This window comes from Catharus ustulatus, chromosome 6 (genome assembly GCF_009819885.2).
Source record: "Catharus ustulatus isolate bCatUst1 chromosome 6, bCatUst1.pri.v2, whole genome shotgun sequence".
Lineage (NCBI taxonomy): Eukaryota > Metazoa > Chordata > Aves > Passeriformes > Turdidae > Catharus > Catharus ustulatus.
The window spans coordinates 62,682,341-62,705,472 of NC_046226.1; the positions used below are offsets into that span (position 1 = coordinate 62,682,341).

Below are 23,132 nucleotides of genomic sequence, written 5' to 3' on the forward strand. Positions count from 1 at the left end.
AACTAAAATGTGAAGTATCAATATGTTGCACAAGCCATTTTATTCCATGAAGAGCATAGGTTTTGGAGTGCAAGACTTTCTGGATATGTCTCTGCATGTCTCATATTTCTGACAGTTACCTAAGTTAATTTAGCTAACTGGTTTTTTTATTTGACCCTTTGAGTCTGTTTTTTTTAACCTGGAAATCTTCTGAGGTATGGTTAAAAGCCATTCAAAGCAAGGTGTTGTCTAACTGTGCTCTATTTTAGTGGCATTCCAGATATTTCAATAAACCCTTTCATTCAGGTTATTTAAATTTAATTTTCAAAAGTAGTGTGGGCTTCTAAGTCATGTTGATATTTCTGACAGTTTTCCTGCATATTTTTGCACTGTATGTCTTTAAGATAGATTTAATTTCCTGTGATTTGCCCTTTATTTCATTCTCGTGTGTGGGAAGAGTCAGTCAAGGGCAAGGTCTCTAAAATATCTTTTTGAAAGGGTGGACGTATTCTATGCCAAGATTTGCTGGTCAGAGAATATTTGTTTGCATTTCATTGTTATGGAAAATCCAAACATCCACATGCAAACCTATCCTAGTCCCTCTTGATGTCAGAAATTATGTGGATGTCTTTCTTCTTTCTCATGAATATCCTGCCGGGTTCATCCTACTGATGTTGTGTGGGTAACAAGTTGATTTTTTTTCCCATTCATTTACAGGTTTTGAAGGTAATTTGCTGCCTTCTCCTTTTTAGTCAGGACAAGGAAGAGAGCCTTATCAATGATCTTGTATTTAGGTCCAACTACCCATGATTTTTGCATCACTGTTGTCTGAAAGAGACTCACTGAGTACACCACTTGGCTCTTAAAAACCATTCCTCCTTCTGCTGAAGCTTGGAGATGTGTTGTCTGCCAGTCTTTTGAGTCTTGAGCTTGTTGAGGGTAGACAATGGACACTGGCTCAAGAACTACACCCAGTAGGTCCTTGAGCATTTTCACACTAGGTAGTATAGGTAGTTCATACCCTGGATGGGCCTATATGTAACTTCGTAATTTTTCAGCTGAAGACCAGAGGGTAAAGGTAACTCCATAAAAACCGAAATGTGCTTATTGAAAGACTGAATCCACAAAGGCTTCTATACTTCATGCTTTATTTGAAACACTAGTGAATATAAGTACACGAAAGGTTGTTTTAACTGGTAATGGCTCCTCATAAGGAGGGTACATAGAATTACAATCTTCACCCTCATCTGAATTATTCCCAGCTTTTTACTGTGATGGAAACGGAGATGATTCATTCTTTGATTCCTTATTGCTCTGTTTCCCAAGCAGCTGGGAGGAACCGTATTTCTATGATGCTAGGGAGGACAGAAATTCTCCAGGCAGTGTGCAATCAATAGTATAGTTGGATGGATAAGAACAGTGTAGAGTAAGATCTGATACTCTGCAGATTACTGTTTTATTATAGACTCTTTTAGGTTAGAAAAGACCTCAAAGATCAAACTCTAACTATTAACCTATTATTGTTCCTTAAAGTAATAATACTTAAGTTCTGTGAGTGTTTTAGTACACATTTTTACCTAGATATGATAGTATTCCTCTAGACACTCAGTGAAAACCTCTTGTATTTGTAAATCTGTGAAGAATTATTATTTTCTTAATTCTGTTTCTTTATAAAAGGCGAGTAATAAAATACTCAGAATAAGACTCAGTTATTCGAACTTTAGACAGTGCAATAAAAATACTACTTCTGAAATCCTGGCAAGAAGTCAATTGCATGACAAGAATGTCTCTTCAACTGGTTCTGGAGTTGAACCTGAGTTTTTTAGCATTTTTGCAGTTTTTGATTTTATGGGGTTTTTTAATACTAGAAACTGTATATGTATATATGGAACTGAAACTGTATACATAACTAAAATGTTGCCTGTCTTTAGAGCGCTTACATCTTAAACCCTGCTTTTGTTTTTATGTAGAGTTCTAACAACATAGGATATAATACTTTGTATATGAGGTTGGCTATCATTGAGATATACAGTATCTTTTTGGCCATTCTGTGCTGAAGCATTTTTGGTATTCAGGAGTAAAGTGAAAAAGTACCACTAGTGAAAGTTATATTGCAGTATTGCAATGCTTCCAGGTCTTCTTATTCTGACTTGTGTTGCAGTCCAGGGGTAACCAGAAAACTGGTTACTCAATAATTCCTTGAGTAGCATATACTGTTGGTTTGGTTTTCCCCCCTGTTAGTCTAGTATGTGTTAAAATATGATGAATGTTCTGAGTTTTGTTGTCCATTAGTGATGAAATTTGTACAGCTATTTCAGAGAAAGTGAGATCCAAAGACCTTTGTGGCTTTCCCCTTTTCTTTGAGGATAGGTTGTAGGTTTTTGAATACCTTGTGTGTCTATGGCAACTGTAGTCTGATCTGTTTAATAGATTGATGTAAAAAGTAGACAACCTAGGTATTTAGTATCTTTTGAAGTTGGAGAAAGGCATCTGAAACTTCTACACATAAGTCTTTTAAATCTCAGTGTAGTCATTGTAGTTATGACAAGATTTATTTTTAGTTCCTCCTTCAAAATTTCACATCCTATTTTCACTTCAAATGCATAAAATTCTTACTGATGTACTGTATTTATTTAGTGCCTATCTACAACAGGGTTTAGTCATTTCTTTTCAATTTCTTTATGTTTATTTTATTTATTTGGAATTGAAAATTCCTCTACCAAAGGAGACGGTCATTAAAAGTCTTCAAAAATAGTTAACTATTATCCTTTGGCTTTAGATACAAAGAAATAATTAAAAATGTTTTCGCAAGCCGTGAGGAAATCAGAAAAGAATATCTTAAGGTGGAAAGAAAACTGAAAGAAAATGCACTAAAGAAATATTACCAGAATCAATGTCATGAACAAATTCAACTGATATGCTCTGAAGAAAGAGTAGAAAAGGTGAGTTTTCTGCAATGAAGTGCAGGGTATCATCTCTCTTTATTTTGGCATAATTGTGTAAATTTTGCTTAAGTAATTATATAATGTATTAGTGCATTTAATTAAAATGAGGCACACAGATTATCACTCCTCTATGACTATTGATGTAGTAACCTAATTTTTGAGGTAAACAGCAGAGTATAGTTGTCTTCTATTTAGAAGAGTGCCCTTTGCCTTGTTAGGACACTACCTTGCTTATAACCAACTTGCTGTTGCTGGTTTTGTGCTTTTTAGTTGTCATATTTAACAAACAGTACAAACATCAGAAGAGTGTGATGTTTGAAGATAGAGGATTTTGCTTCTCAATTCTTTATCCTTTAACAGGGTTTTTGTAGGACATACTGCATAAGGAAAACAGAAAAAATGCTTCTTCATTTTCATTCTTGAGTTACTAGGAATTTTTTGGCCATGTTATATAAAATTAAAGAAAAAATCTATATATAGAGAGAATTTGAACATCATTTGAAAGTTTCCACCTTAAATGCTGATTATTTGTGGGGGGGATTTTTTTTAGGCTACTTGCAAGCGGGATCTAAGGCTTTCAGCACTTAATAGTCACTATGTACGCATGCAGAAGAAAAAAGAAGAGCAGACCAATCTTTTTGAGGAAAATACCAAATGGCTGCACCGTGTTGAAAATGAAATGCGCCTTCTAGGTCAAGATGGGTGTATTCCAAAAGTAAAGTTTTTTTCACTTTGTCATGGTTGGGAATGGGGAGGAGAATTGGATAAAGAGTAAAACCTCTGAGTTAAGAACAGCTTAGTAATTGAAATAAAGTAAAATATATAGAGAGAATATACAGAAATAGGCCAGCGTTTGATGCATAGATAAGCATCCATATGTGCCTTTTGGATTTTTGATGCTAATTGCAGCTCACACAGTATTGGTCAAAGGAATCTACAAAGTTATATTTATGCATGTAAAAATAATTCATACTTTTCTACTATAACACTTCATTGTAAGAATATAGCTCTACTCTGTCTTTACTTTTCACATAGTCTGATCTAATATTAGATTTTCAGTTTGGTTTAGTTTCTTCCTACCAGTTTTATGTATAGCTGTTTGATTTTCATTTTTATTCCTAATTTCCCAAAGGAACTTCGTCAAGATCTGCAGTATTGCCATTTAAACCTAGAAGTTCAGGCCCTTAAAGCCCAGATTGAGCACATGTTGTCTCTGGTGTCCCTTCAAGATCAGTATAATAAGCAAACAGAAAAGTAAGTATGGTTTCATGGCAGGTGGGATAAGACTTACCTTCTGACAATTGTGAGAGCACCTATTTAGAGAATTCAGTTTTAAGTGAAACAGAAGCAAGGTTTTTTATCACTTTTTGGGTTTTGGGTTAAAATTGTATTTTCTTAGGTCAGCTTGTCTTGCCTCTTGCTGTCTTACAGAGTACTAAATACTGCACTTCCAGTTCTTCGCAAGCAATACCTGACTTTGAGAGAAGCTGGGTTGACAAATTGCAAAAGTGAGACTGAATATGCAGAGGTTGAGCACCTGATTCAAAGACAAAAATCGGTAGCTTGGGCTGACCAGACTGAAGAAAATAATCGAAATCAAAACCATGAAGTAGAAATGTCAGCTATATTTTCATTCCCACAGCTTGTAAGCAGACCAAACACCCCATGCCGTAAGTATATCATTAAATTTTTCTCTGTTGGAAATACTTTTACATATCTTCTGCAGCAGTCAGATATCATCCATAAACACAGTTGTGCACTTCTTCAGATACTGAGGCCAGATGTAAAATTGAGTCTCAGACCCACTTTCTACAAATTTTACACAGTTCTTAATGGGATATAGGATAGGAAAGAAGTTTACTTCTTCAATGTCTAGATATGAACTGCAACAGATGAATTCATCCTCTTCACGTTATAATGTACTCCGTATATCAATGTTCATAGATCCTGTGAGTGCTATTAAAAATTGCATTTGAGTCTTTCATGTGACATTGATGGGGAAAGGAATCATAGTGTTAGTTGGTTATAATTCTGTTAAAGTAACTTTAGATGTTAACCAGGTATGGTTTTGTGTAGTTTTTAATAATAGCCTTGAGGGAGATGAGATTTACTATTAATTATAGGTTGACTTGGAGTCAACTTACTAAAATATTTTAGAAGTTCATGTTTCCAAGAATCAAAGGATTTGCCATATCTACCTCTACCATGGAACTGGCAGTTTTGTTTTATCCTGATGGCCCCATTTTTTCCCTATAACTCTAGATAACTGGCTTTTCTTCATCTATGAAGTGAGTTGCCCTAGAGCATAGTCTGGGTCAAAAGGGATGACGAATCCTCATTAGACGGTACTGTTCTGATGGATTACATGCAAAATTTCATCCTGATTAGTGCAACTGCTCTGGGGCCCATGATTGTGTTTTGTGCTGTGGGTGGGGAGCACCCAATACCCTGAGGATTTCCCATTACTGCTAGTAATCCATCTGACAGACATCTGTAGGTAACAACGGGAAAAAGAGAGAAATACTACTTCACCTTCTCAAAAGCTAGTAGTTCCAAAAAAAGCCTTGACCTCTGATAAACTGTGAAATTAGTTCCCTCCTATTGATGGCTTTCTTCTATACAGCTTGAGAATTATTTTATCAAAACCATGTATTGTCCCTCTTCTCATAAAGAGTAGATGTGGTTTTTTTGAATGTTTGTCTTTTTCTTGATACCAAATAGTTACACAGTGCCTCACTGCAATGCTAAGTTTAGACTGTGTTGGCAGTGAGTTGGAGTTTTTTTTGTTTGTTTTTTGGTTGGCTTGGGATTTTTTTCATGAGTGGCATTGGTTTGATTTTAGTTTGGTTCGTTGGTGTTTTGTTTTTTTTTTTTAGTGTGTGTTTGCTTTTGTTTCTACAGAGAGAAGGAAAAGAAAGTTAGCAGATTTGCATGCTTACTTATTCTACCCATGTTAGTCAGGGATTCATTCAGCAAGGGTGAAAGCTGGTATTTATTTTAAATCATAAGCATATTTTTTTAGATACTGGGAGTTTTTTTGTGTAGGGGTACTTTTTTCTGATGGAATAAGTAGGAACTCTAATCCAGAAGCTCTGTAATATCCTTTGTAATGAAGTATTGATTGTAATTATTTTCTTGTCATATTTAGGTTATGCTTGTTGTGAATTTTAGTTTCTGATGCTAGTACGCTGTGTTAGAGTTCTTGATTAATTTACTTCTCTTCTACCTTTCTTGAAGTTTTGTGCTGTAAGAGGCTTGGTCAGTTCTTAGTGAAATTAATACTAAAATGACCATTATTTAAATTCCACGTGAGCTATTTAAACAAACATTTCCTTTTATTAAAATCATTAGACATTATTTAAGGGGTTTTCTTGAAAACCTTATGTGTAGGTATTCCAATTATTCTCTTATCCTAAATTTTGTTGAACTTCATATCCAAGTAAGTAAATGGGCACCATTTTCAGCTAAGACAGACTTTTTTTCAGTTGCAAATGCTGCCTGAAGATTATCAAAAAAATCCATAGTGGTATTTTCTATGATTTTTATTTGCTTTTTGGTCTTTGGAAGAGAAAATGAGGCATTACTGTCACTCCTTTCCCCTTCTCATTAGATCCAGGATAAAACGTGGTAGAAGCAACTGTTCTCCAAATTTTGCAATCTTTAGGGAAACGTTACCTAAAATACTAATTATGTTGACTCAATCACTTCAAACAAGTGAGGACGAAAAAAATATTCCACTAATTTACTAGTGCTTGGATTCTTCTTTTTTTCTGATCAGCACACAAACACAGCTAAGTAGCTCCTCTTCAATTGTTTGTTTGAATTCACATTTAAAATAATTGGACTATTAAATGATGGAAGTGCATTTCTCTTGTGCAAAATGTATGCAATATACAAATAAGAAAAAATCATAAATCAGAAAAAATACATTAGTATGGAAGAATAGGGCAGCATCCCAAACAGAAATGGGAAGGATGTAGTAATTTCTTTTTTGTCTTTAAAGATGAAATTAAATTATTCAAGAATCCAATTCCTGCTTCCTAAAGTTATCTCAGAAGTGTGCTTGGTAAATATCAGCAACAGCTGACTTAAGAAGTAACTGAAAAAATTTAAAGAGTTTGTTTAGAATTCTTGCACCTTGGATACTTTGATATTTTATTATCTATAATTTGTTCAAGGTATTGGGAAGGAAGTAGTGCTCCAAGGTGGAAAAAACAAAACGAAAAAAAACACAGTTATTGTTATTCCTTATATAAAACCTCATATTTCACATTTAACATATTTGCATGGACTGCATGTTGTCATCAGGAAAGAGCAATGCATTTCAGTTCTTGTGATTTGGTTCTTCTTATTTTGAAAGACATAATTTATTTTAATCTCCCATTTAATATAAATATATGTTGCCTTGTTTTGGAAGTTTCTCCCATAATTTAGGGGAGAAGGTAAAGTTAATTGATGGCAATACGATGATTCATTTATAGGAAATGTAAGTCTGGAGCATTTAGATTGAGGAAGAGAGTGTGGAAGGTCTGCTAGTAACAAATCTCAGGTATTACTGTGAACCTATGTTAACATATTTGAAAGACAATTTTTTTAAAGTAAAATCCATCTGCAAAGATAAGAGAGCACTCATTTATAAAACACAAAACATGATGAGAAAAATATTCGTTACTCTTCAGAGTAGGCTTACAAAATAAATAATTTTATTGCTTTTGTTGAACTCAAGTGTCTAGGGATGTGTGCATTCTCCATCCCTTATCCATTTTGGAAGTTTCAGTCGTTAACAAACTACAGGTGTCTCTTTAGTTACTACATGTTTAAATTGGTAGTGATGCAGGAAACTATCTGTATTTAAAGATGGTGCTGAATTCTGTGTGTTGCAGAACATGAGGCAGTAATCACTGTGTCATGCAAAAAGTTTCTGTGAACTTTTGCCTGTGGTTCTTTGAGAGAACCATGACAATGTTCAAATGCACATTAATTGTTATGGGGTGTTTTCACATTAAAAATGAAGTATTTTAAGTCACATAAATAGCTTTTCTGATTACAAGCATTCTCTCCAGAAGGTCAGAGCAGCTACATAATTTCCACAGAATAGGTAGAACTATGAAAGCAGGACCTTAACAGGTCCTGAAAGCAGTCTTGTGTGTTTCTTTGGAATTAACTACATTTGTTGACTGGTACTGAAGAAAAGTCAAACTAGTAATTGATGTGGAAAAAGAATCTAAAAACTGCAAAGATGAAAGGGTAGGGGGATTTATTCTAGGTTTTATTAAGTCTTCTACAGGAATAAGTTATTGTAATATAATTCTAAATGTTCTTTTTATATGAATTGATTTTGTTATTATCTTGGTATAAGGACCTTCCCTAAGTCTTTGTTTCTAATGAATATTTCTTCCTTGGAAAAGATCTCTTGTATATTAATTAGTATAAAGTTGTAGTATGGGAGGAAAAGATAAACATCTTTTCTGGCCATTCATTCAATATCTGTTTCTCTGGTCAAGTTATCAAGGTAGTCAATTTTTGTGAATCAACTCTTGATTTCTAGTGAAAGCTAATTAAAGCTCATACGCTTTGCCAAAGCACATATAGTGCTTCACTCCAGGAGTTGACCTCCTTCTATCTTGTTTTTCCTTTAGCTTTTGAAATCTTTAAACACCTTTTGTAAAATTCTGACGTTAATTATAAGTTTGTTGCTTCTTGCAGAAAATGCTGCTTTCCAATTTTTTTTTTGACACATACACTAAAAATTTAGATTTAGCTTGTGTATACTTAATGTAACCATAAATGTGCATTGTCATGAACAATTTAACTGTTTGTTTCAAAGAAAGCACAAGCTATGGAAGCAAGTACATTTAAGAATGTATTTCGGCACCCATTCTTAAGTGTTCATTAATGGGGAGCCATACAGTATTCAGAGTTCAGATTGATGGGTGAAGAGCTTTGACTGGTACTTGCAAGTATTTCTTTGAATGGGGAAGTTCTTGGCACTGTTTCAAGCATCCCATTTCCAGAAGCCTTACAGTACTTTACCACTGAGAGAATGGAATTGATTTATAGAAAAAAGAAAAGGCATCCATTGCATGCCTCCTCTTGTCACAAGCATTCTGATCTGAAAAGTCAATTTTTATTTTTTTTTTTTGTATGGCAGGAAAAATTGAGGTGTAGATGTATATAGTAAAAGATTTTATTAAAAGTAGGAAAAGCATGTGTCTTGACTAGGAAAGATTTGTCTTAATAAGCAGTTCTTCCATACTGTCTTATGTGACTTCTAAGTACTGTTTCTCGTGCTGTGTAAAACAGTACACAGATCAATGGGACTTCCAAGAAGGCAGCCTGGGTTTGAACCTTTTTCAGTTCACAGCTGTTGTTTGTGAACCTGTTGTGAAACTTGCCATCACAGTGATTATGCCTTTGGGTCACAGTGATATTAAATAATTGAAATGCATTGACTAGACCTCATTTGCAATTTGGAATTCCATGAGTCAGTTGTTAAAAGAATGAAAATGTATGATTAAAATTGTAATTTGATCAATCGGTGATAGCCTAGAAACGTTTATTGAAATGAATACATTAATATTTAATTTCACTTTAGGAAAACAACCTGGCAGACTTAATTTAGCACAGTTTCCAGAAATAATCCCCTTATGCATGTATTAGCATGAGTTCCAGAAGAAGACAAGTCTTGGCCATTATTTTGTCCCTAATGTCAATTAGAACTAACTCAATTCATCAGAGTTGTTTTGCCATGAGCTCTGCTCACTTTGCCTGTGACTCATGTTTCACACATAGTGCATTCTGTTTCTCATATTAATGCACAGACTTGTAAGTATCTGTTATTCCCATGTTTCTTGTCAGATAAATCGGTACTTCTGACTAGTCTTTTGGGACAAATGATACAGCAAACTAAGGATCAAAACCACCTTCTATCACTGAGTGGGCATGGTTGATCAGTGGATGATGGCTTTTATGTTTAATTTCTGGATGAATCTCTTAAATAGTATCTTAAAGAATTTTTTAATTTCTCTTTTATAAACATCAGCCTGAAATTAAGGATCAGCAAATATGTGATCTCTTCTCCAAAATATATTTGGAATAGTGTTTATTCTTAGAGATACATTGTCGCTGAAAATACTAGCTAAGGAAACAAACTTCCAAATTTTTCTTTTAACCTACTTCATCAAGTTTACTGCAGCTGTTCTATAAAGTATATGTGATTCATTTCTGTATATAAAATAAAAAATATTACTGAATGATGATGATATTGATGCAAAATATTGAAGTAACTATAAAGCATGAAGCAAATATAGACTATAAACATAATTCCTCTGCCTTATTCTGGAACATGTTCGAAATTTTTTTTTTTTAGTTGGAGCATGTTGTTTATATTTCAGTAGGAAAATGATGACAATACTTAACGATTACCATTAGACATCCATTCAGGAACTTCTTGGATTTGTTCTTTAGGAAATATGAATAGCCCTTCTTGGTTATCCACTGTCTCATCTTTAATACCATATATTTAGAAATTTATGGAAGTAGTGGAGTTTCTGTAGCAACTTCGGTTGTCGGAGTCCCTTTTACATAAGCTTCTCACTCATAGTTATTAAAAGCACTTGCAAAAAAGTTAGTTTCTAGCTTCAGTATCTTGCTTCCTTAATAAGCTGGAAATAGAAATACTGGCAATTGTTTATTTTGTGTCCAAATGTATTTGTTGCTGTATTTTTATTTACCGGAGATCAACAGCTGTTGGGAGTGCTACACAGTAGAACAACAAGCTGAAGTGGAATTTGGATTTTGGAGGGTTTTTTGCCACATCATAGCTGGTTTGTTATTTAGTGAAACCAAGTTAAAGACAGTATTGCTGGTGATGTTTGTTTAGCTGTTTACTGTGTTAGGAGCAACCTAATGTTTTCACAAAAAGCTATGGGTTCTTAAGTATTTTGTATTATTTCCAACACTTTAATGACGAGAAAAGCTTCTTGTTTTAACTTAGTTTTACAATGAGTTTTATTCCAGAAGTAAATAGATTTTAAAGATAGGTCTTTGTTTTTACGAACAGTTTATATTTGCCTCATATAGAATTCCTGCAACTATTGTTATTAGTTTACTCGTATTACAGTACAAAATGCTATGCATTATGATGGAATTCATCAAATTATTTATGTTGGCGTTACTTTTGTGTTCTTTATGTATTTAGTTAATGATTTAAATGCTAGTACTTACAGTTAATTTTAAAATGCTTCCAGTATTTAGGCCTGTAGAAGCTTCTAAACCTTGGCACTCCCATCAAAATGTTTCTCCATCAGACTTCCTTCTAGTAACTTTAGGACATTAGCAAAACCTCATTGTCTTACAGTAAGCAAACTTGCTGAAACTGAAAACTCCCCATTCTAATGTAACAGTGGACTAATAGAACTCTAACCATTATTTTTCCTGAAAAAGACATTAATATGCATATAAGTAGGAGTAAAAACTAATAAATGAATATTTTAAATATGTCCTGAGGTATTTAATGAATAGTTATTTCAAACACTAGATTATATAAGCCTTTTTCTTATAAGATGTCAAGAGTCCTTTTAAAAAAAGTTTGGGTTCAATTTTTGGTTGAGATGACTAGAATTTTTTTTCATTTTTTGTTAGCCCATTACACTGAGGTAAATGTTGTACTTATTAAAACAAAATTAAAGAGCAAGTATGTAATGAAGCATAGCATTGTTGATAGTGTCATAAAGGAGATGTTTTAAATTGTTCATAAATGAGTTTCTTGTTTGTTACTAAATCCAGCCAAGTCCTGGAGAAATGTCTCTATCACAGCGGGCATATTTTATTTTGGGTGGAGGTAAAGATTACTTGGGGTACGCTCAGACCCTGTTTTACTACTGTTTCTATTCCACTACTCATGGGATCCTGAATTAGCATAGGGTTTAGATTCCGATCAAAACACTGCATTTCAGCAACCTGCTGCGTTTCACCTGGTGAAAGCTGACTGTGGGTTAGATGTGCTGTAAGATAATTTCCATTTCAACAAAGAAAAGGTCCTTCACATATGTAAAGTGAACTGTACATAGGTGCACACATAGACAAATTCACAATTCAGTTATTTTATGTCAGGTAGTCCTCTCCAAGTCCAAATTTTCCATGTATGTGTTTCTTCAAAGCTGGAAGCAACATAATGGAATTGTAATCAATCATGTAATTGTCCACACTACTTTTCCCATAAGCAGTTTAAATATTGTTCATTCCGACACTGAGCCCCTGAGTGAGGAGTAAATGTTTGGTTTATTTTATCAATGGTTTCATTATTGAATTAAGTTGTGGCAGCATAGAATAGACTTGTGGCCATTATCTAACCATCTAATTTACTTGGTACTTGTACACTATTTGATACCACCTGTTCTATCCTCCTGGAGCAGGTCTAAGTCTTATTATGGTCTTTAAATCCTTGGCTGTCCCTTACAGCTCTATTTTTCTATTTGGGCATCATCTCATGTAGCTGGGTATTCAATCATATGGCAAATGTAATACCAAAGTGTGCAGGCAAAAGCAGTGCTCGTTGGCTTTTCTTCAGTGAGGATATTACTTGGGCCTTTTCCCCAAGATACCTGATTTCTGAGGGTACTTGGGGTATTGGCTTTTTTAAAGCATCTTGGCAAATTGGGTTGCAACTGGACAATGAGCTCAAAATTAAATGGGACCTGAGAAATGGTAAGCAGAGAAAAAACTACAAGTATTTAAACCTTGCTTTCTATAACAAATTAAGCTTGTGGAGGTGAAATACATGTTTCTAATCAGTCTTTGTCATGTTCAAAGAATGTTTTTGGAACAGTTAAAATGCCCTAAGTGTCAACACATGATAAAGAACAATCAAAGCATTCAGACTTGAGTACTTTAAACTAGCTTTCTTATTCTGAGGCAAACATAGATTAAAATTTAGAAGAAATAAATACTTATCAACACTGTTCTACGAATACCATAGCTAATTCCTGAGTAACTTGCATCAATTTAAAAGGCAGGAGATTTTGCAGTTTAGTTGCTCACAGGCATGAAGCAGTCAATGCAGAAAAAAGTATGAATCTGGGTGCCAGCTGAAGAGGATCCAATTTGTAGGCATTTTAAGGATACTAGGCTTCATTTCTTAAATTTGCACTGCAAGTTAAATATAGAAACACTTAGGCTTTTGACAACCCTCTCCTGTTCTTGATTTGTTTAAAAAAGGAATTTGTTAGTTTTTTTGTTATTAACTGTAAGTCACCAGTTTCCTACCCATTTGAACAGTGAGCTGTGTCTTAAAATGATCCTCCTTCACTGAAAACTTGAGTAAAAGAAAGGCCTTTACTGTCTTATTTTGGAGACTGCCTTTATTACCACTTGCTTGAAAATAAAAACATTATGACACTTCAAGAAAAAATAGCTTCAATCAGGATGAATGAGAATGGCCAATTACACTGTATTGCTTGCTTTATTTGGGAGGGTGGGGCAAGTTGTTAGTCAAGAGCTTTGCTCGCCGCAGTTGATATAATGGGGTCACAGAATTCTAGTAACTTCTGTGTTTCTCCTTTGCAACTTCTTTTTGCAAAACCCTACTTTCTCATTTGCAGTGTCAGAGAATCTTGTTCTTCTAAATGCTTCTGTGTCATTCCTTTTTCCAGAGTCTCATTATTCTGCATGGTATTTGCTGGGGAATAAATGGCTGGGATCGGGAATCAACTCTAAATTACTGTGATTGTACCTTAAAATATGAGTTTTGTCATGGTGGTGCAATAATTTTCGGTATTCTCACTCTTTCATTCCCCCTTGTCAGGTGTTAGATCTTAGTTGTGATTATTTCTATAACCTCTGGGATTAGCTATGCCTACCTATGCATGTTTATAATACTTTGAGTGTATACTTTGAAAGAGCAAATACCATCTTAGATCATGCTGCAATAGAAATAATTTCATATATATGATCAAGTTGCTATGTATATGAGATACATATTATTTGTAATTTCTGCTAATGTCTCAGTAGGCAAGAGGAAGGGAAAAGCAAGATTTGAGTAGTATGTGCAGTTAGATGTGCTAACCATTGTTACTCATGTTTCACAGGTACCTCTTTCGGTACACCATCACAAGAAATGAATAAAAATACACAAGTGTTAGAACATACAGAATCGCCACAGAAAAGAACTAGGAGGAAGCTAATGGACGCTCCAAATCCATCTGCCTCCAACCAATGCAGCTTCCAGCACCTGGAGGATTCTCTTGCCAAGGACATCTACCCTATAATCTATACACCAGACTCTTGCAGAAAGCCAGTACAAGGCTTCTATACTCAGACTGTGGTAAAGAAGGCTTTACACCTTGCAGGCCTGGGGAAAGTCAGTGCATGTAGTACAGATACGCCAGCCAAAAAGGCCAGTATTATGGACACTACATGTGATATAATCCCAGACTGTGATGAAGCTGTCATGAATTCAACAATAATTCTCTATGAAGGCACAGATGAAACAACTGAAATGACTACTTACTCATCTGTGAAGGAGTCACAGGCATGCAGCAATAGCATTGTGCCAAGGTATTTTCCTTTTATATGGGCAAGAAATATTACCAAGTAATTTACTCCTATCTTTACAGCTGGGTTTTCCATTTATATCCATTTTATAAATAAAACCAATATTTTGAAAATCAAACCTTCAATTTTGATCAACATCAAATTCAATTCTGCCATTATTTGAAAACAGTAGTATGTTAGTTACAACAAATAAAGTTGAAAGCTTATCCTGTTTTACAAGATATGTACCAAAAAGAAAATACAGCATTTTTAAAATTTATTGTGATGCCTCAGGTAAGTTACCTTCTCTCTAAGCTTTGTTTTCTGTCTGTAAAATGGATACTTAACCTCTGCACATTGTGAAATGCCATGCTTAAAGCTGCTGTGCATGTCTGAAATCTGTCTCAAATAACATTTATGAAATCAATTTCCAGTTTTGACTTTCAACTTATCATATATGTGTACAATTAAGAACATCTATTTGACTTTTACCAAGAATGTTTTACAGAAATGTAATTCTTTTATTCCAGACTTGATCTTTCTTCCTTAATTAACAAAAATTCTGCTCCAATATTTGAGAAGCCCTCATATATGGCAATGACTTCAGCTGCTCAGAGAAAAAGAAAGGTGTTGAGGTAAGATTAAACTTACCCTTCTATATAAAATGAGTTTTCATTTGTTATGTTTTTACTTGAGTTTTGTTATTCTATTTCAAATCTGAAAGCATCTTATACAAGTCATTTGGGCCTGCATATGACATGTTCTGATTCACAGATGTTTGAATTCAATTGATTTTTTTTTTTCCTCCCAGTAACTTCAGTTTGGTTTTTTTCTTTAGTCTTGGTTTAAGAACTTCTGTTTTAATAACTGCAAACTAGTATCATGTCTTGTGTAGCTGCTGTCTACTCAAAATAGAAAGATGCCATATAATTCTGTAAAGATAAATTTTGTCATCAAGTAAAAATCAAGTTTTTTGAAAATGTTCTGCCTTTGCTGAAACACATTAGAAACTACCAATATAGAAAGCAGGGAAAAAATACACATGACAATACTTATGTGATCAACTTTGGGTTTTTGATAATTAATTTTCAGTCTCATATTGTGACTTAATTTTTGGGATCTACTCTAGAAAGAACTTGGGTATTATCACTTCTGGTTTATGACCCTAAAAAAGGCTTGTTAGCAGGAGCACCAGAAAAGCTGAAACTGAATAGACAATAAGTTGAATTGTAGCATTTTTTTGTATGTGTATTTCTTTAGTTGGTTTGGGCTTTTTTTTTTAATGTGTTTAAAACCTGATTAACTATGAAACACCTGGTTTTCTTTTTTTTTCTATTTCCAAAAGCAAAAATTTAAACAGCCTTTTCAAAAAACATGTTACAAGTCACCTGTTGCTACCACCACATAGGTCTCAGGAAGACTATCTCAAGACTGTTGGAAAAAGTCTATAACTAGATCACAGTACATGGAAGAAACATAAGTGCCTTTTTGTTTATTAGCATCTTTAGAATAGAGAATTGTCCTAGAAGATTCATCTGGTCTAGTTTCATGTTACTGTTCTGATTGTTATCAATTACTGTTTTGAACTGTCTTGCTAGGATGAGGAATAAACTCTTTTGCTCTAGAATGAGAAAAGAGGCACTACTCACACTTTCAAATAGCTGATTTTATTTAGCAAAATTTAGCAAAATAAATCACCTGTTCTGAAACAAAGGTAGCTTTTTGTACATTCGCTCTAGGGAGAGACATGGGAACTTTTGGAGCCAGGTTTATCTAGTCTTAAGGCAAAAGTTCTCAGACAGGCTTTTGAAGTACTGTTTTTTGTAATAATTGTGTAAATTTTTTTTATATGCTTATTTCTTCCCAAAAGATTAGCTCTTTGTGCTCACCGTATTTCTTGTGTATCTTAAACATATTTCCTGATACACTACAGAAAAATCCTACAACATCTATTCCTTTTCTAGAGATCATTTTTCCTTAGTAACTTGTCTGTCGACTGAAATTCTTATGACTTTGTCCAGCAGCTGGTGATGAAGAGAGAGAATGAAAAAACATTTGTGAAGGAAAAAAGGAATATGCTCTTACTTCTGAGAGTGCCTTCCTTCCATTATCTTCTTTTCCCTCTTTTCTCTCCCATGCTTTCCCTGATTGAAGTGGCTCACCCCAGTCATTCATCTCCTACTAATGTTAGAATAAAAATACAAATTTCAGTTATATTGTCTACATTAGAAGTATAATTTGAAATAGTTGTATTTTGAGGATAAGGGATTAGAGGCAAGTCAGTCTTGAGAGACTATTTTACCAGATAATGTTACATTCTTACTGACGTAAGTTCTCTTGCAAGAAGCACGAACAAGTAGGTTTTTAGGACTGGCACAAGTAAAGTCTTAGTTCTTGCTGCTTGTTATATCTTTTGATTTAGGCAGCAAATTATTATTAAGAAAGTGTGAGTTAAGGGACTATAAAGTGGAAATAATACAATATTTATTACAGGAATAGGAAAAGCATAGGAACTTGGGATGTAAATGCAATTAGCTTGTTTATGAGCTGTCTTGCAGAGTGCAACCAAGGAAGTTTGTGAGACAATTGCAAAAGGGTGAGATCAAAGAGGTTCATAATTTTCACTGTAGAACTTAAGTCCGTCACATAAAATGCTATGTATAAAATATAGAGGTTTTGCTTTCATGAATTTGAAGCTGAAACAGTTGGCTTGCAACTTAGTTAAAAAGCATTGTCTGCTGTGAAGCCACCCCCTCCAACTGTGTTGGAGGCTGTAGAAAAGTTAATGTAGCAATAAAAAAATCATGGTTTGTTCAATAAACACAGCTTGATCATTTCAAGGATTTGCAACATGCCTTAAGATTATTTCTTAGTACGGTTTGTATGTGGTGGCCATCAAACTGGCTTCTGTGGTTTAAAAAAAAAATCTGTGACGTATTGTCCTTACTTTTTAATACAAGTGCCAACATTAGTTTTATTTTCAGTTGAAGCATTCTTGTAAGTTTTTAAAGGAAATATCCTTTTCTATCTATCCATAGATATATTTAATAAATTAGTTTATTCTTTGTCTTCTGTTATAATTCTGTGAACACTTGCTAATATTTTAAGTATTTCTATATTGCAAGGCCTAAACTATCGTTAGTAGTGACTGTACTGAAAGCAAACTCCTTTTCCAGCTCTACATCAAACACTGTGTTGGGCAACCTGCAAGACCCAGTTCCTGCAAAGCGTGTTCACCGGGACATCTTGTTAAGCCACGCAGCCTTGCGAGTACCCCGAGCAGCTGGTAGGTGTCAGAGCTTGAAGGGATGGCACTGCCCTGGTTAACAGTGCAAAATTAACATTGCTACTCAATTTGTTTTGTCAACTTAATAGCATGTGTTGCTGTCATAGTATACTAAGCCATTGGTTTGAATAGTATATTCTTTTATTAAAAAAACCAAGAAAAACAATGTTAATTATATAGATAGCATCTAATCAAAAGTCAGTTCAGTATTATAAGGTTGTTGAGAAAATCTTTTCCCCCAGAGGTTTGAAGTTATTCCACCTAACATAATTTATGTACTTGTTGAGGAATTTGGTGAACTTTATTACCAGTTTTTGTCTTTGCCCAAGTGTGGTTTATCAAAAAATAAAATTTTCTAGTAATTTCCATACCTGTTTTAATTCTTTGCTTTATTTTGCAACACCACACTGGTTCAACAGGTTTTTTCAGAGATTTATTGGTCTTAAAATTTGGGGCTATTCTGGGCAAAAACAGTAACTGAGGAAAAGTTATTTTGCTTCTAACATACTGCTGATAATATTAGCAAGTTCTGTTGTGTGAAAGCTTGCCTCAATTATATGACTTCTCTCTGAGGTGCATAAGTCCTCTGTAATAAAATCAGTTACAAGTAATTTTTTCAGCCAATATTCACAAATGCCTTCAATTTTATAAAAACCTCTACTTTTTCTAGTGCATGGCACTAAGCTGCTTGGCACCTGCAGGAGATTTTTATGTGGTGAATAAGTTCAATTTTCCTTCATCTCTACCCAATTGTGTCCTTTTCCTCTCTAGCTTCAAAGATACAGTTAACAATCTTCTTAGGCTATTTAAAGGAGATACAATATTTGTTTTATAATTTTAGTATGCTTTTCTTATGAAATAGAAAAGCAGTGTGAAAAAGCATTTCTATTGTGTAGATTTTTCCAGTGCTATGAGCAATACACCAATTTTAGGGCACATACATGTTTTTAAGTAAAAATTACTGTGAGGGAGCAAGTACATATGAAAATGTCTTATTCTGTATTCATGAGAAATGTTGAGGTTGTATTACAAGAAGCTTTCTGGAAACTGAATATCCGAGTCTAAACTCTGTCTAATCACGTTACTTATCTGGCAAATTGCATACACAGTTCTATCACTATTCAATGTCTGCTACAACAGACCAGGTTGTGAAATTACCACTATTCAATCACCACCCTGGAACTAAGAAACTATGTAATGCAGAAGCACATTTTGAAATGAGAATAAATTTTTGATTCTTCGATGTCTAACTGAATATGAAATAGTGCATGCTCTTAAAAATAAAGTCTACAAGAGCAGAATAAATCTTAACCAAATACCTAAGTGGAAGAGTTGTTTTCAGATTTAAGACGCAACTTTCTATAATAACATAGTGTTCATTTTTCAACACTATTATAGAATAAGGATTAATTGCACTTTTACATAATTTCTACATCTTTTTATAGACAATTGTACTTTTTTTAATAGTATTTCATGTTAGATGAGAGTCTAATCATGGGACTTTCTAGACAACTAAAACACTGAATTACTGAGCTAAGAGTGATTACATTTTTGTATATTAAAATTAGGCTTTCAGTAAAGGGGAAAGAAATGCATAAAAATTCTTAGACATATTTTGAAAAGGAGGTCCATGTACGCTAAATTGTACTTATGTTTGTTGAATGAGTTTCTCCCTATTTCTAATAGCATTTCTTTCTTCACTAGGAACTAAAATGAAGAGGAGGAAGCAAGAGCAGGATATGTCAAGAAACTTCATTAGAAGTCTTTCTCAAGAAAATGACCCACTGGATGCTAAAACAAGGACATCAAAAAACCTTTTACTTCATATTTCCAAGAAGAAGGATTTAGTTCTCAATTCATCCTTATTTCAAGCAGAATTGATGGATAGCAAATGAGAATAGGGTGAATTGTGATATCCTGTTGTAAATAATTTTGAGAGTTTTGTGGTGGAAGTCTTAGAAAAATTATTTTGACCCACTAAATTATTTTCATTGGAGTAGCTTCCTTGTGTTAAAATCATTTTTCTTTTGGAAGCAACTTAAACATGCTAATATTAGAACATGTTCATGCTTAGCATTATAATGCCTTAGATGTTCTTAGATTGCTAGTATCCATTGATGACATATGGAGTCTTTCTGGATTTTAGTCTGTTACTTGATTGTAAATGTTCCTGCTCTGTTTTTTCATTTTAATTCAGCTGTAAATACATTGTATGCTAATTACTTTAAATAAATTTTAATATTAAAGAGCAATATAATGCAAAATTTATTTCTAGCAAAAATGTTCCTTTCTTCTCTTATGAAAAGTATCTAAATCAATTTTGACAAACACTGTTGTAAGTACATGTCCTCTAGCAAGTTATCAATATTCAGAGGCAGAGCAATTTATGTATCGTTGTACTGTAACCTTGCCAACCTGCCCAGCCTTGAGAATGTCTTTCTAGTGTGTCTGGTGTGTGCAAATGCAAACACATTATTTTCTCCAATCTAGTGAGAGCCAGAGGAGGAAGTTCAGTGAGTAGTTCCAGTGGTGTCAGACAGCTAGCTGCCTGAACCAAGGTGAGTTCAGTAATACGAGTATGCTGCAGAATTTATTCCTGACTCATTGAAGGAGCATTTTTCAGAAGTTTCTGAAGGAGATGGGAGCTGCCTGCAACAGCCTTCAGGACCACTTGTGGAATGCGCAGACAATGTTGCAGAAGTGGTCGTCATTGGGGAAGATCAAAGAGGAAGAAATACAGTAATTTCATGGCTATAAGGCTCACCCTTTTGACTAAAATTTTGATGGGAACACACAAGTACACCTTATAATCCGGTGTATATATATAGACAAAGCTCTGAAATTTGCTAACCCGGAAGTGCGAGCTGCAAGAGTTGCGGGGGGAGCCGCAGGGCTGTGGCCGGCAGGGGCAGGTGGGGCCCTGGCACCACCAAGCAGCAGAGGCATCCAGCACTGCCAAGCAGCATAGGTGCTCAGCCCTGGCAGCAACCCCAAATGGGGCTGCACCCGCCTGAGCCGAGCCAGTAAACTCCGTGATCACGCGATTCCCTTACTAATTCATTACTTTGTTGCACGTGGATCCTCGCTGCAACAAAAAAAAGTGCGCCTTATATATGGACAAAGTTCGGAAATTTGGTGACTCCCGGAGGTGCGCCTTATAGTTGTGGAATTACTGTAATTTCTTAAATAGGCTTTACTAGTTAAAAATACTAGATGGAGAGAAATTGAATCCTCCTAGTTGCATTCTAAAAGGAGTATCAGTGATATAGTTGTGGTGAGCCTGGAATCTTGCAGTGTAATGCGAACTGAGAAAATATTGGCCATGGAAAAGGCTTGTATGAAGCCTCAAAACTAGAATTTGGGACCAAGGTCATGTAATCTCAGTAGAATGATGAGGGAGGGTTACTTTATCATAATGAACAACAATATTTTGGAATTAATTGTAGTTTATGACTTTGGTACCTGATACAGCTGAAGTAGTAAAGACCATTTTTGGTTTATGGGATTTTTTTCAATTCTCAGTGTTTAATAAAAAATGTACACAGGGACTTTATTTTGATTATATCATGTGTGCAAGAGGCATGTTGGGTTTTGCTTATAATTATAGTTGTAACTTTCATTGCTCTTGTGGCATACAAGACTTACACATAAATGTCCGTAGCAACCTTGAAGTTTCTAGACAAGCTTGTGCACATTTTTGATGGTTAGTCAAAACATAAAATGGATGAATCATCTTTTTTTAATGTCTTTTGTGTATCCTTGAATGGAATTGGTTCGATTGCAACACAGGCAGGGACTAAAAAAATTGCTGAGAAAATTAAAAACTGACATGAGAAGTGATTCAATCAGAAGTTGATTATAGATTTGTTGGCTAGGTGTATATGTGCCATTGATAACTAGCATAAATTAAGTGTTTCCGGAGATAAAAATCCTGCTTCAGTCTGCTATGTATTTCAGATTGTTATTGGGTAATTTTCTGCACTATTACTTATACTTACATTTGTTTCCTTACATACTGTGAACACATCTAGACTTCATAAAGAGAAAGTGCTCTGCAGCACATTCCACACACATTACTGGCACAAAACTTTCTGTAACTTTTCGTTGCCTAATAAGATTTTTTTGTCAGATTGTCAATTAGGTAGAAAGCAAAGGGTATTTGGGATGCAGTGCAGGTGTGATATAGCCAGTTTCATTTTCTTGCCAATCTACTTTGACTTCTAACTGCTGTGTTGTCTTAACAAGCTAATTTAAGTAATAGCATTTATCTGAAGTACACATTTTGTTGATTTCACTGTTGCAGCACGCAGAGTTAAATTGTGTCTGCAAATGTGAAAAGGATGTTAAAGATCTTGTCCCACTGGGAAATACTTACAAAAACACGCAAAGACTGTGGGGTATAGTTTGTACTATTACAGTAACTTCACGACTATAGGGTGCACCCCTTTGACTAAAATTTTGATTGAAACCGGGAAGTACACCTTATATGTGGACAAAGTTCAGAAATTTGCCAACTCAGAAGCGTGAGCCACGCACTGAGCCGAGCCATGCGGAGCCGCGGGGACCCATGCCCCGAGCCACATGCCATGAGAGCCACGCCAGCCGGTGCCAGGGGCAGGCGGGAGTACCAGGGCCCACGGCACGGGGAGGGCGCCTGGGGCTACGTTTAAAGGCTACACTGATCTGTGAAAAATGTTTGCAAATTTAGCACCTGCCAGCAAACCCCACGATCACGCGATTCCGTTACTAATGCATTACTTTGTTGCGCGTGAATCCTCACTGCAAAAAAAAAGTGCTCCTTCTGTACGGACAAAGTTCGGAAATTTGCGGACACCCGGAAGTGCGCCTTATAGTCATGAAATTACTGTAGTTATTTACTTGCTTATTCTAATAACATTCAATCAACTTAAAATGCTTCTCAGAGCATTAACTTGGCCCGTTAAACTTAGCAAACTTCAAGCCTATTTGATTTTTAGTTACTCGAGAAATTCTAAGAGGGAATTGGAGGAAAGAAAAGCACACATTTTGGGTTCTAACAATGTTCAAATAGAAACTCCGAGATGAAGGTAGAGTCAAGATCAAGGCTTTACCTCATGTTTGGCCTTAAATAAACCTTGGCTTTTCTCCCAGGCCATCCATCAATCAATATGAACCGGTGTGATGCTTGAGGCTGCACGATGCAGGGCCAGGAGCTGGAATTTGCTAATCCCTGTTGGTTGCTTCTAAATCAGGATATTCTGTGATTAAGATCATCCACAAAAAATTTATGTCTGCAGTCCTGTCAAACTGACAAAGCACAAGAATTTGATTGGATTATTAGAAAAAGTCATGGTGGTAGGAATTGTTTCCCTAGCTGTCTGAAGGTAATGAAGCATCTATTCACTGGAAGA

General features: G+C 34.9%; 1 protein-coding gene across 1 annotated transcript in view; it reads left to right on the forward strand.

Annotated features, from left to right (window-relative positions):
• The window catches only part of KIF18A (kinesin family member 18A), a 32,623-nt gene extending 12,716 nt beyond the window's left edge, over positions 1 to 19,907 (forward strand). Inside the window, exons 10-17 of the mRNA XM_033063032.1 lie at positions 2,759 to 2,921; positions 3,475 to 3,639; positions 4,057 to 4,178; positions 4,356 to 4,594; positions 14,012 to 14,480; positions 14,987 to 15,091; positions 17,633 to 17,742; positions 19,447 to 19,907. Coding sequence (XP_032918923.1) covers positions 2,759 to 2,921; positions 3,475 to 3,639; positions 4,057 to 4,178; positions 4,356 to 4,594; positions 14,012 to 14,480; positions 14,987 to 15,091; positions 17,633 to 17,742; positions 19,447 to 19,637 — 1,564 coding nt within the window. The 3' untranslated portion in view covers positions 19,638 to 19,907. The remainder of the gene's footprint in view (positions 1 to 2,758; positions 2,922 to 3,474; positions 3,640 to 4,056; positions 4,179 to 4,355; positions 4,595 to 14,011; positions 14,481 to 14,986; positions 15,092 to 17,632; positions 17,743 to 19,446) is intronic.
• The last annotated feature ends 3,225 nt before the right edge of the window (positions 19,908 to 23,132 follow it).